General features: G+C 47.4%; 1 protein-coding gene across 3 annotated transcripts in view; it reads left to right on the top strand.

Moving 5' to 3' along the window:
- LOC101844513 (IQCJ-SCHIP1 readthrough transcript protein) overlaps positions 1 to 15,242 on the top strand; it is a 608,362-nt gene that overhangs the window by 480,218 nt on the left and 112,902 nt on the right. Inside the window, exons 1-2 of one of the 3 annotated variants that reach the window (XM_013124967.3) lie at positions 58 to 195; positions 701 to 1,381. In XM_013124967.3, coding sequence (XP_012980421.1) covers positions 719 to 1,381 — 663 coding nt within the window. In that variant the 5' untranslated portion in view covers positions 58 to 195; positions 701 to 718. Of the gene's footprint in view, positions 1 to 57; positions 196 to 336; positions 492 to 700; positions 1,382 to 15,242 lie in introns of those variants that run through there. The other 2 variants (XM_005085698.4, XM_040752659.1) reach the window with 2 other exon arrangements.

The following is a 15,242-nucleotide window of genomic DNA, read 5'->3' as shown; positions in this document are numbered from 1 at the left end:
TCCCCCAGGGCGGCGGCGCCTGCAGCGACTATCGCTGCGCCCGGGCCCCGCACACCTTCGGCGGAAGCCGGAGCTGAGGGGTGCCATCCTGCCGAGCGTGGGCCGAGAGCGCCCCCGTGCCCATCCTTCCCGGGAGGGCCCGGCCGAGGTGGCGCAGGCGGGATACGACCTCCGACTGCTGCGGCTCCTTAGAAAGTAAAGCTGAGCTCGCCCGGCGCGGGGCTGCCGGGAGGGGGCGGGGCGGGGCGGGGCCAGGTGGGGGGTGGTCCCAGTGTCCCAGCGAGGTGCGACATCAGCTCCTACCTCCCGCTTCTCGGGTCCCGCCCCCAGGGAATCAGAATTCAGTGGGAAAAGTGTCTGGGAGAATCCTTGGGGCGGAGTGCTAGGACGCGCCTGGAGCAAAATGGTTAACCCCAAGTCCGCGCGCGCCCCAGGGCTAGGAGGGTGAAAAGTGTGCGCCGGTGGATGCGCACCCCTTTGCTAATTTGCGGGTTAGTTACCCGGAGGAAGTCAACTTGTGAGGGCAGGGGTGGGGGCCGCTCAGGCTGCGGCTGGCTCCCGCCCCAAGGCCTCCTAGGGAGATCGCACCTCGCGGCTGGCGGCTGGCGGGCGCCGCGCACGGGGAGGTCGGGGCAGGCAGCGGGCGGCCGGAGCAGGCTCGACCCGGCCACTCACTCTCTCTGCCTCCTCCTCCCCCCAGGATTACCGAGAGGATGGGATGGATCTAGGCAGTGACGCCGGCAGCAGCAGCAGCCGCGCCAGCTCCCAGTCCAACTCCACCAAAGTGACCCCTTGCTCCGAGTGCAAATCCTCATCGTCGCCTGGGGGCAGCCTGGACTTGGTGTCTGCTCTGGAAGACTATGAGGAGCCCTTTCCGGTCTACCAGAAGAAGGTGATTGATGAGTGGGCTCCGGAGGAGGACGGGGAGGAGGAGGAAGAGGAGGACGACCGAGGGTATCGGGATGACCGCTGTCCGGCCCGGGAGCCCGGGGACGTGAGCGCCAGGATCTGCAGCGGCGGCGGCGGGGGCAAGAGCGCCACCACCACCATGCCGTCCCGGATGCCTAACGGCAACCTCCACCCGCACGACCCCCAAGACCTCCGGCACAATGGCAACGTGGTTGTGGCCGGCCGTCCGAGCGCCTCCCGGGCTCCCCGCCGAACCATCCAGAAGACCCAGCCTCCCGGGAGCCGGCGCGGAGGCCGAGGCCGGGCAGCTGGGGGGCTCTGCGTTCAGCCTCCGGACAGCGGGACGTGCGTCCCGGAAGAGCCACCGGTGCCCCCGATGGACTGGGAGGCGTTGGAGAAGCATCTGGCCGGGCTGCAGTTCCGGGAGCAGGAGGTGCGAAACCAGGGTCAGGCGAGGACCAACTCCACCTCTGTAAGTTGGCCTGGTGCGTGCCCACGCGCGCACACCCGCGTATACACCTCGCGCGCAGCCCACACGCCCCTTCTCCGCGCTCCCGCCGGTGGTGGCCCCATTCATCCTTTCCCAAGGGTGGGGGTTGGGCCGGAGAGCCTGCCTCCTGTTCCCCTGGGGTACATTTGCTGTCTGTGAGCTGTCTGGGTTTACAGGATGGGCGGAGGGAAGGGAGGGGCAGCCAGAGGGCAGCGGAAAGTCGGACTAGAGGAACCCGAGACTCATTTTGATGGAATTACTTATGGAGACTAGGTTGTGAGTCACTTGCCTGAAAATAAATCTGGGGAAGCCAGTCCCTGCGGGGGCGATTTCACACTGTAATAGTTGTGGCTTTGTCCATCCTGGTGGCTCTTACTGCGTTGCCACTCACGCCCTTAGCCAGGCGATGCCTCTGCACGCCTATGCACATGCACGCAGTCGCCTGCCCACACCTCAAGTCTGGCAGCCGGCTATGTTCCTTCCCGGCTCCTGGATTTGGATGGATTAAAGACCCTCCTGACTTTCCTCCATGAAACCTGAGCGATTTCTGACCTGGAGGAACCGGGTGAATTGAACTGCCAGAATGAGGGAGGGGGTCGTTGCCTCCATTGCCTGACTCACTCCCTGTCGGCGAATCCCTTCTTGTTTTGATAAAAGAACCACTTATAGTTCCTTACCGGAGGCTACTGCCTCAATTCAGGAAAAGCCAGGCGGGGAGGGGTGCTGGCGTGGAGGGGAAGGAGGAGGGGGGGCTGCATCTATAATAAGCTTAGGCAGGTTTGTACTTGTCTCAACACCTTTTTTTTTTCTTTTTTGCCCATGAGAGGATAAATGACTCAAAGGAAGAGTGCCACGAATGTAGCTCCCCCTCTTATCACTGTTTGAGATAAAGCAACAGTTGTAATTTTAAATCATTAGTGATATCCCTAAATAGGGCTGAAGGGCATAGTTGAAAGAGCTGCTTTCTGTGTGTGACAGCTGTGTGGCAGTGTAGGAAAATGCTTGCCTCGCAGGTGTAATTTGGCTACTCTGAGTCTCCCGGGCTCCTGGAAATTGGGTGCATGCACTTTTGACTTAGGGGTGAGAGTGGTAACAGGGTTTCACAGAGAAATTGGCACAGTTTCTGTCAGTTAGAGCCCTTGGTCGACAGAGCCCATTGGTTGGTGTCTCTTGAGAGATTACCTATTAAATTAATAATCCCAGCTGTTTATGAGTTTGCCATGTCTCCCTAACAGACATGGAATCTTTCCATTACAGCCACTGCTGTTTCTTGTACCTGACAATAGGAAACATCCTTTCCCCATTAAACTCCCAGGATTTGAGCAATGACTGAAGATAAACAGTTACATGGCTGTAACTGGGCTGACTCTGGTAAGGTGAGATACAGGAAGACTGTCTGCCCTCTGGGGACTTGACATTTAAAGGTTTGCCTGACAGGATTTTCAGCCCCGAGCTCACACATTCTCGTGCTATTGCGGCTTCATTATTGGGCCATCTTTAAAACCTTCGTCACAATTTGGAGTTCCTTTCTCATTTCCCAGATTCCCAGGACCCCAGTTCACCTAAAAATGTATGCTCTTGATAATTTTAGAAGTCAATGTGTTTTTGTTTTTATTTTTAAAGAAGTTCCATATATATGTATATGGAAGGGATGTGCGTGTGCCAGAATTTACATGCAGAGGTCAGAGGAAAACCTTTGGGCATCTGTTCTGTCTTCACGTGGACCCTGAGGATTAAGCACTGGACACAAGGCTTGGCGGTACCTTAGCCTGCCAAACCACCGCACGTGCTGGCTGTGGTTTGTGTTTGAATAAAGTTATCACTACATGTTTGCCTAGAGTGGTGCTTTCAAATTAAGTTATCCATGAAATCACCATAAGCATTGTAGTAATACTACGCAACCACAGAGAGCTTGGTGGTTTCTGTGACTTTTGCTTTTGTGTATGCGCTGTGTGAAGAGCTGTGAAGTTCCTGTTGTAAGAGTTTTTAAAACATCATTTATGTCCTGTTCAGCATTACCTGGAATAAGCAACCATATGTTGCTAAGAACAGCAAATAATTTTTGCAGAAGGCCTACCTTGAAGGAGGTCCAGGCCGGTGGGATTTTGATGCTCTTTGGAATGTTGCATGTCAACACATTTCTAGGGCTGAGTGCATCCATGAGCAGGGAGGTGCAAGATGCAAAGGAGAGGATAGGTTACCGTATACTCCAAAAGCCTCCTCAGCTGTTTTCCTCGCTGTTACTCCTTTAGTTGAGTAATCAGTCTGGTTCCTCTGATTCTTCAGGCTCCAGGCAGCTCTACCAGCTCTGAGAGAGGCTGTTCCTGACCACCGCCTACCCCCACCTAAAGCGGAGTGACAGCACCCTCACCACCCCCACCTAAAGCAGAGTGACAGCACCCTCACCACCACCATCACCTTTGCTGTTTCCTCAGTTCTAGCGTGGTCTCATTTCTAAGTCCCCACTATTTTGGGTCTCTCAGAATTCTAGGTGAGCTGGGCATGGTGGCTCATGCTTTTAATCCCAGTAGTCAGGAGGCAGAGGCAGACAGATCTCTGAGTTTGAGGTCAGCCTGGTCTACAGGACAGCCAGGGTTACACAGAGACGCCCTGTATCAAAGCAAGCAAACAAACAAACAAACAAAAATGAAAGGAAGGAAGGAAGGTAAAGAAGGAAGGAAAGAGGAAAGAAGGAATGAGGAAGGAAAGAGGAAGGAAGGAAGGAGGAAGGAAGAAAGTAATGAAGGAAGGACGGAAGGAATGAGGAAGGAAAGAGGAAGGAATGAAGGAAGGACGGACCGACCTAGCTGAAAGTACAGGGATCTTACTACACTGCTTTGGTTTGGACTTGGAATTGTTTAAAATAGTGTTTTAAGTTTATTTATTCTACTTTATGTGTATAACTGTTTTGCCGGCAATGTGTGCATGTGTACCATGAGCATGCCTGGTGCTCACGGAAGTTAGAAGTGAGGGAATTATGGCGGCTGTAAGCCACTGTATTAGTTACTTTTCTATTGTTGTGATAAAACACCATGACAACTTGTAGAAGAGTTTATTTTGGGTGTATGGTTCCAGAGGGTTAGAGTCTGTATTAACTATAAGCAGGAGGCAGAGGGAGCTAACTTGAAATGGCAGTAGTCCTTTTAAATCTCAAAGCCCTCCCCCAGTGGCACTCTTATTCTTCGAAGGCCACACCTCTTGATCCCCTCCAAACAGCCACCATCTGGGGACCAACTATTCAAATGCCCAAGACTTATGGGGGACATCTCATTCAAATGACCACAGCCTTTATGTGGTTACTGGGAACTGAACCCAGGCCCTCTGAATTTGTGACATAGGCTGTTGGGTAGCCCAGGCGGGCTACATGATGTTCTCGTAAGTAGCCAAAGCTGGTCTTGATCTCCCCTTCTTCTTGTTTCTGCTTCCCAAGTGATAAGAGGTGTGTACCTGCTGTACCATGGTGCCTGGGACAGTGCCTGGGATGTTTGAGGTTCTCATCTATCCAGTGAAGGAAGAATTATTTATCATGACTATGTGTCCCAGATCTTAACCAAAGCCCCCACCTTACAATTGAGATCAGAGCCCCTGAGATGCTATATGGTTTCCTCAAAGTCCCAATAAAAATCTGTGAAAGGGTCTTTTCTTTTCGGTCTTTCCTTCCCACACAGCATTTCCCCTGCCTCTTTTCATACTTAAAATACCTTGGAATTGGAAGAATGCAGTGCCTCCCCTCCCTGAAATAAATTAAAAGAGTTCCTAGTGACAAGACCTTTCGTGTATTTCCTCAGCAATAACAGAAGTAAACTGAGAAATAATCAAGCCCACTACTTTCAAGTGTCCTCACACAGGCAGGGTTTCCTGTGGTTTTTTGACCCTGTGTTGGGCACCTTGCCAAGCTACATAGAAATGGAATGCAGGTTCCTTTCTCCTACTTCCATCCGTATGCAGCCTTCAGCGCCACACACAGACTGGGGTCTCAGAAGTGGCTTGACTTTTAGGCTTCCCTGTCCCTGGGAAAAGTTAGGGCCAAGTACAAAACAAAACATGTTCGTGTGGAACGTAAAGGCCCATACTGACCTTCACGAGTGAAGTTCAGGATATTTTCCTCTCCCTTGATGCTGATGGACGGTGTGAGCTTGGATGCCATAGAACCTCTGGGGCCACAGGTAGAAAAGCCGAGTCACCCTGAAGCAGGCTGGTGACTGACACCTACTACCTTCCTAGAGAGGGAGACTCTTTCACAAACCTGTGGTGGTGCAACCCCAGCAGCAAGTTTAAACTGTTCTGTGGCCATATCTCCTCCCTGGCTCACCTTGTGCTTGTTGCCTGTGAGGAGCCTCATGAGTTCTCCTTCACAATCACAACTACCCCTAGAGGGCCGTCCCTGGCTGGACTGGGCCTGCCCATGTGTTGTCCCTGCTGAGTGGGCTACTTCTTGATGAACTTGAACTCAAGGGCCAGGTACAGACTAAAGATAATTCTGGACATCGGTGGTGGTTGAACCTTGATCTTGGAAGTTCGTGTTCATCATAAATTTTTATCCCCCTGCCTGTTTTTATTCTGGAGAACTGGTGCAGACAGTCCTGAGGGGAACATAAATATTTCACCTTCCCTCTCTTGACAGTCTTCCCCATGCAGGGGGCATGCAGGCAGGCCTTCCTTGCTTCTATCTCGGGCCTTCAGTTTGGTACCACCCACTCATTTTCTTACTCAGGGGACTCTCTAGACTCTTCTTCACTAAGTGGGGTAGTGGAAGGGTCCTCAGTGTCTTCCTTTCCAAATGGGAATACGTTCATTTGTTTTCTCCATGGTTTTGTCATCTTTTGGTGCATGTGTCTTTCAGGTGTAACCTATCTCTGAAAGCCCACCACTTTGCATAGTCTTCTTCTAGCAGATTCGTTAGGCTGGGCATTAGGCTCCGTAGGTAAAGCCAGACATGGTAGTTCGTTACATAATCTCCGCGCTCCCACAGTGGAGGAGGAGGCAGGGCCGGAGCTAGCATGGGAGACACCGTGGTGAGCAAGAGAGGGCCTGTCTCAAGCGAGGTAGGAAGTGGAGACTAAGGCTGAGCTACCCTTGGTTCCTTCATGCACACCACCATGTGTGCCTGTATCTACCGTGTGTGCCTGTATCTACAGTGTGTGCCTGTATCCACCGTGTGTGCCTGTATCTACCGTGTGTGCCTGTATCTACCGTGTGTGCCTGTATCTACCGTGTGTGCCTGTATCCACCGTGTGTGCCTGAATCCACCGTGCGTGCCTGTATCCACTCACACACACAATCCTCGCTCCATCTTTGTAGCAGCCTCATGATATATAAAATCAATTTCATGTATTTTTGATGTACATTTGGGTTCTCTGTAATGCTTTCATGATACTTGACACCAACATCACAGTCAAGGTACTGGATGGATCCATCACCCCCAAGAGTGTCTCTGTGTCCCCTTGCATCACCCCTGTGTTCTTCCTTGGGAATCCTTGGCCTGATTTGTGAACTATAAATTGACGTGCAGTTTCAGATATGCATATTCCTTAGTCACCTGGTGATGGACACGCAGATTAGTTCTAGTTTTTAGCTGTTATACATAAAATTGCTATAGCCAGTTAAACATAAATCTTTATGTGAACCTTAATTCCGTTTCCTTTGGATGCGTGTGTGAGAGTAGGACTGTCTCATACAGTGGGCGTGTGTTCAACTTCTTGAGAAGCTGCCTTCCAAGGAAATAACAGTTTTAGAAGGCAGCTGCCTTGTCTCTTTAAAACTTTTTACATTTTATTTATCTGTTTATTTGTTTATTTATTCTCTCCCTCTCTCTCCTCGCCTCTCTCTCTCTCTCTCTCTCTCTCTCTCTGTGTGTGTGTGTGTGTGTGTGTGTGTGTGTGTGTGTGTGTGTGTGTGTCTGGATGTGCATGTACCGTGATATGGATTCCAGAGGTCGAGCTCAGGTCGTCGGGCTTGGTAGCAAGTGCTCTTATCTACAAAGCCATCTCCTTGCACCACTGTCCTGACTCTGACCGCTAACCAGGACTCTAGCTCCCCTTTCTAGCATCTCGCCTTTGTCATTTGAATTCTTGGATTTTCTAGGACATCTCTATGTGGGTTACTTACTGGTAGCAAAGAGATCATCCATTGCATCCAAGCAAGCTCATTCCACTGTTGTTCCAAAGAAGAGAGGTGTCACTTTTAAAGTAGATCGAGGTTCTCCTTGAGTCCCCGCCTTTTATCCATTTGTGTGTTTTTCCAGGCAGGTTTCTCTGTATAACCCTGGCTGTCCTGGAACGTACTCTGTAGACCAGGCTGGCTGTGAACTCACAAAAATCTACCTGCCTCTACCTCCACAGTGCTGGGATTAAAGGCATGCATCACCATGCCTGGCAACTCCACCTTTCTTAAGTGCAGTTTTATTATATTTTAGTGCCCTCAACAGGTATATTTTCCTCAATTAATGAGAAGTTAAGAATTATGTTAATTGACACATTAATTGAAGTAAACGCTCTGATGATGTTATTTCTAAAGTACTTAGAAATAATTTGTCTTTTTGTTTGTTTATACCATTATCTAGTTGAAAACTTTAAATTACCTACATTTCTCCCTAGAATGGTGCTAATTACCAGTTATAGTCAACATGTTGTTCTGTAAGAATTGCAACCTAGTTATTCTGCACAGTACTACAGAAGTAACTGAATGGCTGAGTGGTTTTTCCCATATTTACTTGGGTTACGGTTAAACTGCATAGATTACTATTTTACAGACTAAATTAAAATTCCTGATTAGTCCTACAAAATATAGGAAGGTTTAGATGTAAAGTTAGCTATTAGCAGTCTAGAACTTAACATTGGAAACTTACTGTGTGGGATACAAGTATCATTATTTCTATCAGAGAACACACTATGTAACAATGGTAAAGTTTGTTTCCTTTTCTGTTATTAGAAATTGTGAGGGCTAAATGTATTCTATGATTAAAGAATTTACCCTGAAATACTGAGTACCAGATTCAAATTTTCTTTGCCTACTTTGCTAATGCCTGCTGATTATTAAGAGTGCAGAGACTGGTCTCTGCATCAGCATGAACTAAGATTTCAAAGAAACAGGTGGCTCAGCGAAGAGAGTGTTTGCCACCAAGCCTAATGACCTGAATTTGACCTCTGGGAAGGAAAGAACACATGGATCCACACAGTGCATACAACATACACCCCATACACACATGCACCCACACATAGCGATAGTAATGGGAAGAGAAAAGCACTTACATCTGTGCTCTATTATATAACCCTGGTTGTTCTGGAACTCACTATATGGACCAAGCTGACCTCACACTTGGAGATCCTCCTGCCTCTGCTTCCGGAGTACTGGCATCAAAGGCATGTGGTGCCATACGCAGCTGGAAAAAAAAGTTTTTTAAGAGTTAGGAGAGCCGGGAGGTGGTGGCACACGCCTTTAATCCCAGCACTCGGGAGGCAGAGGCAGGTGGATCTCTGTGAGTTCGAGGCTGGGCTGGACCGACAGCCTCGAAAACAATACAGAGAAACCCTGTCTCGTAAAAAACCAAAAAAAAAAAAAAAAAAAAAAAAAAAGAGTTAGAAGAAAGATGTGTTGGCATACCAGCTTTCCAGAAGTGAAGTTGCAACTGAGCTGTAGGGTCCTGCTCAAGGCCCTGAGTTCAATACCTAATGTTAGTTGTAGGGTCCTTGTCTAATTGTTCTTGAAGCCCTGGATTTAATACCCAACCGTGAAGAAAAGAAATAGATTCAAGAAATACTCAAAGTGGGAGACTTTTTATTTTTATTTTATTTTTTAATTTAAATTGGAAACAAGCTTGTTTTACATGTTAATCCCAGTTCCCTCTCCCTCCCCTGCCCCCCCACCAATCCCCTATTCCATCCCCTTTCTGCTCCCCAGGGAGGAGGGTGAGGCCTGCCATGGGGGATCTTCAAAGTCTGTCATATCATTTGGAGCAGGGCTTAGGCCCTCCTGCATGTGTCTAGGCTGAGAGAGTATCCTTCTATGTGGAGTGAGCTCCCAAAATCCATTCGTGTACTAGGGATACATACTGATCCACTACCAGGGGCCCCATAGATTGCCCAGACCTCCAAACTGACATTTGTTCCAGGGGGTCTGGAACAGTTTTAAGCTGGTTTCCCAGCTATCGGTCTGGGGTTCACGAGCTCCTCCTTGTTCAGGTCAGCTGTTTCTGTGGGTTTCTCCAGCCTGGTCTTGACCTCACTGAGAGACTTTTTTAAATACAGTAATTTTAGTAGTTCTTTGAGAATTTTCTACAATGTATTTTGATCATATTCACATATGCCCAGTTTGCATCTTATCTACCTACCTATTTATCTGTTTTAACCCACTGAGTCTAGTTTGGGGCCACCCACTGGAGTATGGTCCACCTACTAGGTGTCTCACCCTCAGAAGCCCTTACCTGCCCATTGTCCTCAGGGATGGGGCTCACGAGTTCTTTTCTCCTTTGCACTAGAATGTTGACTGGCTTTGTCCTGTGTATTGTGGTAGTCCTGTGACCACAGCTGCTTTGAGCTCCTGAATGTGGCACACTTGTGTCCAAAACACGCCATTTATCCGTGTTTGGTTCTCCCCAATCTCTGGCTTTCACTGTCTTTCTGCTCCTATTTCTCTGTGGTCCCTGGGCCTTTGGAGGGGGTGACGCAGATGCCCCGCTGGTAGCTGGGCCCTCCTCTGACACAATGGACTTTGTCCCACTGTGAGCTTCTGTGTTAACCACAGTGCATGGTGTTGGCATAAGAGGAGGTGAATAAATATCAAAAATTTGAAAATGTGTCATTAACTCTGGATCTCTCCCCTCTCTCTCTCCCTCTCAGTGTGTGTGTGTGTGTGTGTGTGTGTGTGTGTGTGTGTGTGTGTGTTACAGAACGGCCCTTTGAACTGTTGTATCTGGATTAAAAGACATCTCTGCCTCTTAATAGGTTTGTGTGTTGCAGTCTTTAAAACCTCCGAAGGAAAATGTGTATCTGAAATCCTGGTGCAGATGTATGCTGCCATCAGCAGCTGACTGAGCTCTTAGCAGCCCACCACTGGCATGCTGTCACCGTCGCTGCCTGGCTCTGCCCTCCATAAGTCTTCCAACTGCAGGTCCTTGCCTGGGATTCCCTACCGGGCATGCTGGCCTGTGTGGGAAGCCTCAGCCCACGAGGTCTTTGCTTACTGGGTCGCAGGTTCACAGGGCGGCACCAGCCTCGTCAGGCCTCTTTGAAGTCTGACCCACTTCTGCTGGTCAGCTGAGCTCTGAGCGGCCCCTCTTTCTCTGGACTTTCATTCCACATAGGAACCATTTATTGCTACCTGGGTCATAAAGGGTTTCCAGGTCCTCATTTTCATATTGATTTCATGCCAAGCCCCCAAACTGGACAAATGAAGGGTTCCCACTTTTAGAGATGAAAAAAGAGGGTCAGAGTAAAAGGCTATCCTTAAATTCAGAGGCCAGCTTAGGCTCCAGTAAGATCCAGGGACTTGGCCAAAGTCTTGTGACTGACAAAACTCAGGTTCTGCCTCTGGTGCCTGGCTTTCAGGGATAACCTAACCACTCGTTGTCTTCTGTCTGTGGCTGTGGTTGGCTGTTATCTCCCCATAGGTGTGTCTCATCTACACTGGTATTCTATGTCCACCCCACCCCACTGTTTAAGCACAGAGCTGGGGCCCCAGAATTCCCTGGAGACAGATGTCTGGTGCTCCCTGGCTGTCTAGTTGACGAGTTAGTGTATTTTGTACCATGTTTTTGTCTTGGTTCTTTAGTTTTCTCAAATTTGAAAGATATCATGAACTTTCTTATTAGTGCTAATAGCTATTTTTCCATTATTATTCCTCAAATTGTAGGCCATTGCATCTGCATATTAAAATAGAATTATTGGGCTCTGTCCCCTGAAGACGTGTGTGGTTTTACTTTCTGAATTTTGAAATTCAGTCGTCCCCAGGACCCGTGACATTCTTGATGGTTAGTTACTGCAAGTCAGTTGGGGACCCAGACTTGAATTGCTTCTAAGGCGATTCAAGGTCCAGTTATAAATTTAAGCATTCTCAACAGGAAAGTAAAATTTTGGAAGGAGAACCTGAGAGATCTCCTCAGCAGACTCTCTCCCTCCCCAAAGGTGGAAGTGGACTATGTTCACCCCTGCCTTAGTCCAGCTCTGACGGGCCCCCAGACACCCCTTTCCACTCAATGGAACGCCAACGGAGCCATCTCTGTGGCGCATTCTATAAGTGGAGCCTTGTTCCATCTCAATCTTCCCAGTGCTGTGACCCTTTGATGCAGGTCCCCATGTTGTGCAACCCCCAACCATAAAATTATTTCATTGATACGTCATAACTGTTATTTTCCATATTGTTATGGTTAGTAATGTAAGTATCTGATATGCAGGATGCCTGATACGTGACCCTGCAAAGGGGTCACACCCACAGGTTGATATCTACTGATCTAGATGTTTTAAGTGGATACTTTGTAATGAACTAAAACACAAAATAAAAAAGTACAGAAAAAACAGTAAAGGCTTTATAAAATAAAAAAAAGCATCTGAAAGCCTAGTGTGGTGGCACGCACCTGAAGTCCACCAGTTGGGAGTCTGTGGCAGAAGGATCGCACAGGTTTGAGACCAGCCCACCTGGGAGTCCCTAAAGTTAAGTCCCGAGTCCCTTTGAAGGGACTCAGCAGTGGCTGCAGGCTGGCTGAAAACTCTTGGTCGGTGCTTGGGACCTGCAGGCAGGAGAGCGGTGAGTTGAAGCTGGGAGCCCAAGTGGTTAAGCAGCAGAGCCTGCAGAGGGAGGAGGAGTTCATGGATTAGGAGGCTACAACGCTGAGGAGGAGACACAAGGTAAGAGGCTCATCCTCCAGAACAGGCATGGCGTCCCGGAAAATTTCTTGGTCTTTGTGTGACATCAAGCCAGGAATCCAGGAAAACTACTGCATAAATGAATAGAAGTGCCATTGTGAGGGTTGGCACTGGAGACACCAGTGTGGACAAGGAAGCCACCATGAAGTTTGAGTTCTGTGCTTCTGAAAGGCATTAAATTATTGTTCTATGCTGTAGTAGGTCCGTCACTGTAAGAGAAGTAACAAGCCCTTTGTACAGACATAGCAATAAAAGGTATTCTTCGCCCTTAGAAATGCAATCAGTATTTGTTGTCTGTTTTTTCGTGTTCTCGAAAACAACACACATCCATGCTGACTTCGTGTTTTGGTCTAGTAGGGAACCAAGGCAGTTATTTGAAGAGAGAAAAGGATCAAATTGTTCTCAAGGTTTATCTATAAAAAACTAGTGAGCATTGTTTAGTATCTCTGTGAAGCATCAGCCAGCCTCACTGGTCTGTTGTGGTTAGTGAATGCTAACACACTTGCTCAGGCTGCCTTCAGTATGTCGGAATCCAAATCACTAGATGACGGGACTCAAGAATTGTTGTATGTCATTTGGTGACCAGTAACCATTTAGAAGTAAAATTTGCTTGTGCGATAACAACGTATTTGTGTTGTATAAGGTCCGTGGAATAATCTAAATAGGAACACTTGGCTTAGAGTATGGGTAGAACAAGGAATAGAGAAATGGGCGTAAGGAGAGGGAGGCATGTGTGAAGTTTCTGCTTCCTGGACGATGTTACTTCGTTTTCCAGTGGATTTTTAAAAAACTTAATTAGTTTGCTTTGTACCACTACAAAGATTTTTCAAACATATTTCAACTATAAATCATTCATACTTTCAGGGTTTAAGCATAACTTTAATCTTCTCATCCTTTATATCTTTAACTTGTTTTGTTTCATTTTTATGTGTCTACTTTTCATTAGTTTAAAATTAGCATCTAAAGTAATGTGTTCTGTTATGTATGAGATCTTCCTACAGCTTTGCTCTCCTCCTTTCCTACCTCCCCAACCCTCCTGCCCAGCTGCTTCCTCCCCCTCTGCTTTGGGGTCACAGGTCCATTACCCTTCTTGTTTTCCCTATGTTTACATCACACACACACACACATGCATATTCACATACACACACACACGTGCATATGCACACACACGCACACATGCATATTCACATACATACACATGCACATACATACATACACACATGCACACACATACACACATGCACACACATACACACATATGCACACACACATACACACCCATATTCACATACACATATACACATGCACACACATACAGATCCATACACCCACATACATACACACATACACCCACATACACACATACATACACACACACATACATACACGCCCATATTCACACACACATGCACACACAGACACACATGCACACACAGACACACATGCACGCACACACAGGCACGCACGCGCGCGCACACATATACACACATGCATGCGCATACACACGTACACACATACATATGCACACACACACACACACACACACACACACACACATGCAAACACCATGAAAGAACTTGGAATTTGTCATCCTGACTCTTCTTATGTGGCTCATCAGAATGATGCTTCCATCCATGTCCATGCAGATGTCCTGGTTCCATTTTCTTTACGACTGAGTAAACTCCACTTGTCTGTCATGTGGATGGGCATCTGGACAAGTTGCATGTGGTGCAGCAACGAGCACACATGTGCAAGTATCCATGGCAAGATGCATGGCCTTTGCGTGTACACCCTGAGACATGTGGCTGGGTCATATGGTAGTTCTCTCATTATCTCACTTTATTTTTGAGGAAACCCTGTGCCTATTTCTGTAGTGGCTGCGTCAGTGTACACTCCTACCAGCAGTAAATAAAGCCCCCCCCATCCTCAACATTTGTTGTCACTGCTGGGAGTGACATGGAATCTCAAACGAGTTTCAGTTTGCATTTCTGGATATCTAAGGATGTTGAACATTTTGGTAATAGTTATTGCTCATTTGTGGGACTTCTTTTGAGAATGTTCTGTTTGACTCATGTGTTAGTGAGAAATTTTGTAGGTCTGTGGCTTTTGGTGTTAACGTGTTCTTTGTATGTTCTAACTGTCAACAGCACCACCCCACCCTGCCTCTAGTCTAATATAGTTGATGAAGATTTTCTCTGTAAGCCGTATGTTTACTCTCCTGATGGTTTCCTTTGATGTTCAGAGATTTTTAAATTCATGTAGTTTAATGTGTCAACACTTGGGGTTATCTCCTGTGATACTGGAGTCCTTTTCAGAAAGTTTATGCCCATGCCCATGCCTATACCTATGCCTATGCCCATGCCCTGAAGTGTTTTCTCTCCTTTCCTGTAACCTTTTTCAATATTTCAGGTTTTACATAAAAGTCTTTGTTCATTTTGAATAGATTTTTGTACAGAGTAAGATACACATCTGATTTCTCTCTCTGCATGGGGACACCCATTTTTCCGGGAACCGTTTAGACAATGGGTCTATAGCGTAACACGAGGTCAGGTGTTATGATTTACCTAGCATTGCTGTGTTTCTTTATGATTGCTTTTGCTTTTGGGGCCTTTTGTGTTTCCACATGAGTTTTAGGGTTGTTTTCTCTAATTCAGTGAGGAATGTCATTTTTGTGGGGATTGTGTTGAATGTATAAACTCTTTTCAGTGTTATAGATGTTTTCACAATGTCCACTCTGCCAATCAATGAGCATGGAAGGTCTTTTTGTTTTCTACTGTTTCTTTGTGTTTCAAATGGCATTGGTTAGCAGCTGATTTGTGAAAGCTTGTCAGTTCAAAGGCCTTGATTTCCCGTGTCATGAGAGAGGTGCTTGCTTCTTCTAAGCTATGCAGACAAAATAACCACACATGTGAAAATAATAAGTGTGTAGGTTAAGTTTGTCTAGGCACATTAGGCAAAGGATGCACCATTTCCTGTGCGTTGAT

This window comes from Mesocricetus auratus, unplaced genomic scaffold, assembly GCF_017639785.1.
Source record: "Mesocricetus auratus isolate SY011 unplaced genomic scaffold, BCM_Maur_2.0 Super-Scaffold_100009, whole genome shotgun sequence".
Taxonomy (NCBI): Eukaryota; Metazoa; Chordata; class Mammalia; order Rodentia; family Cricetidae; genus Mesocricetus; species Mesocricetus auratus.
Note: the sequence above shows the minus strand (reverse complement) of the source record. Positions and strands in the feature narration are given on the sequence as shown.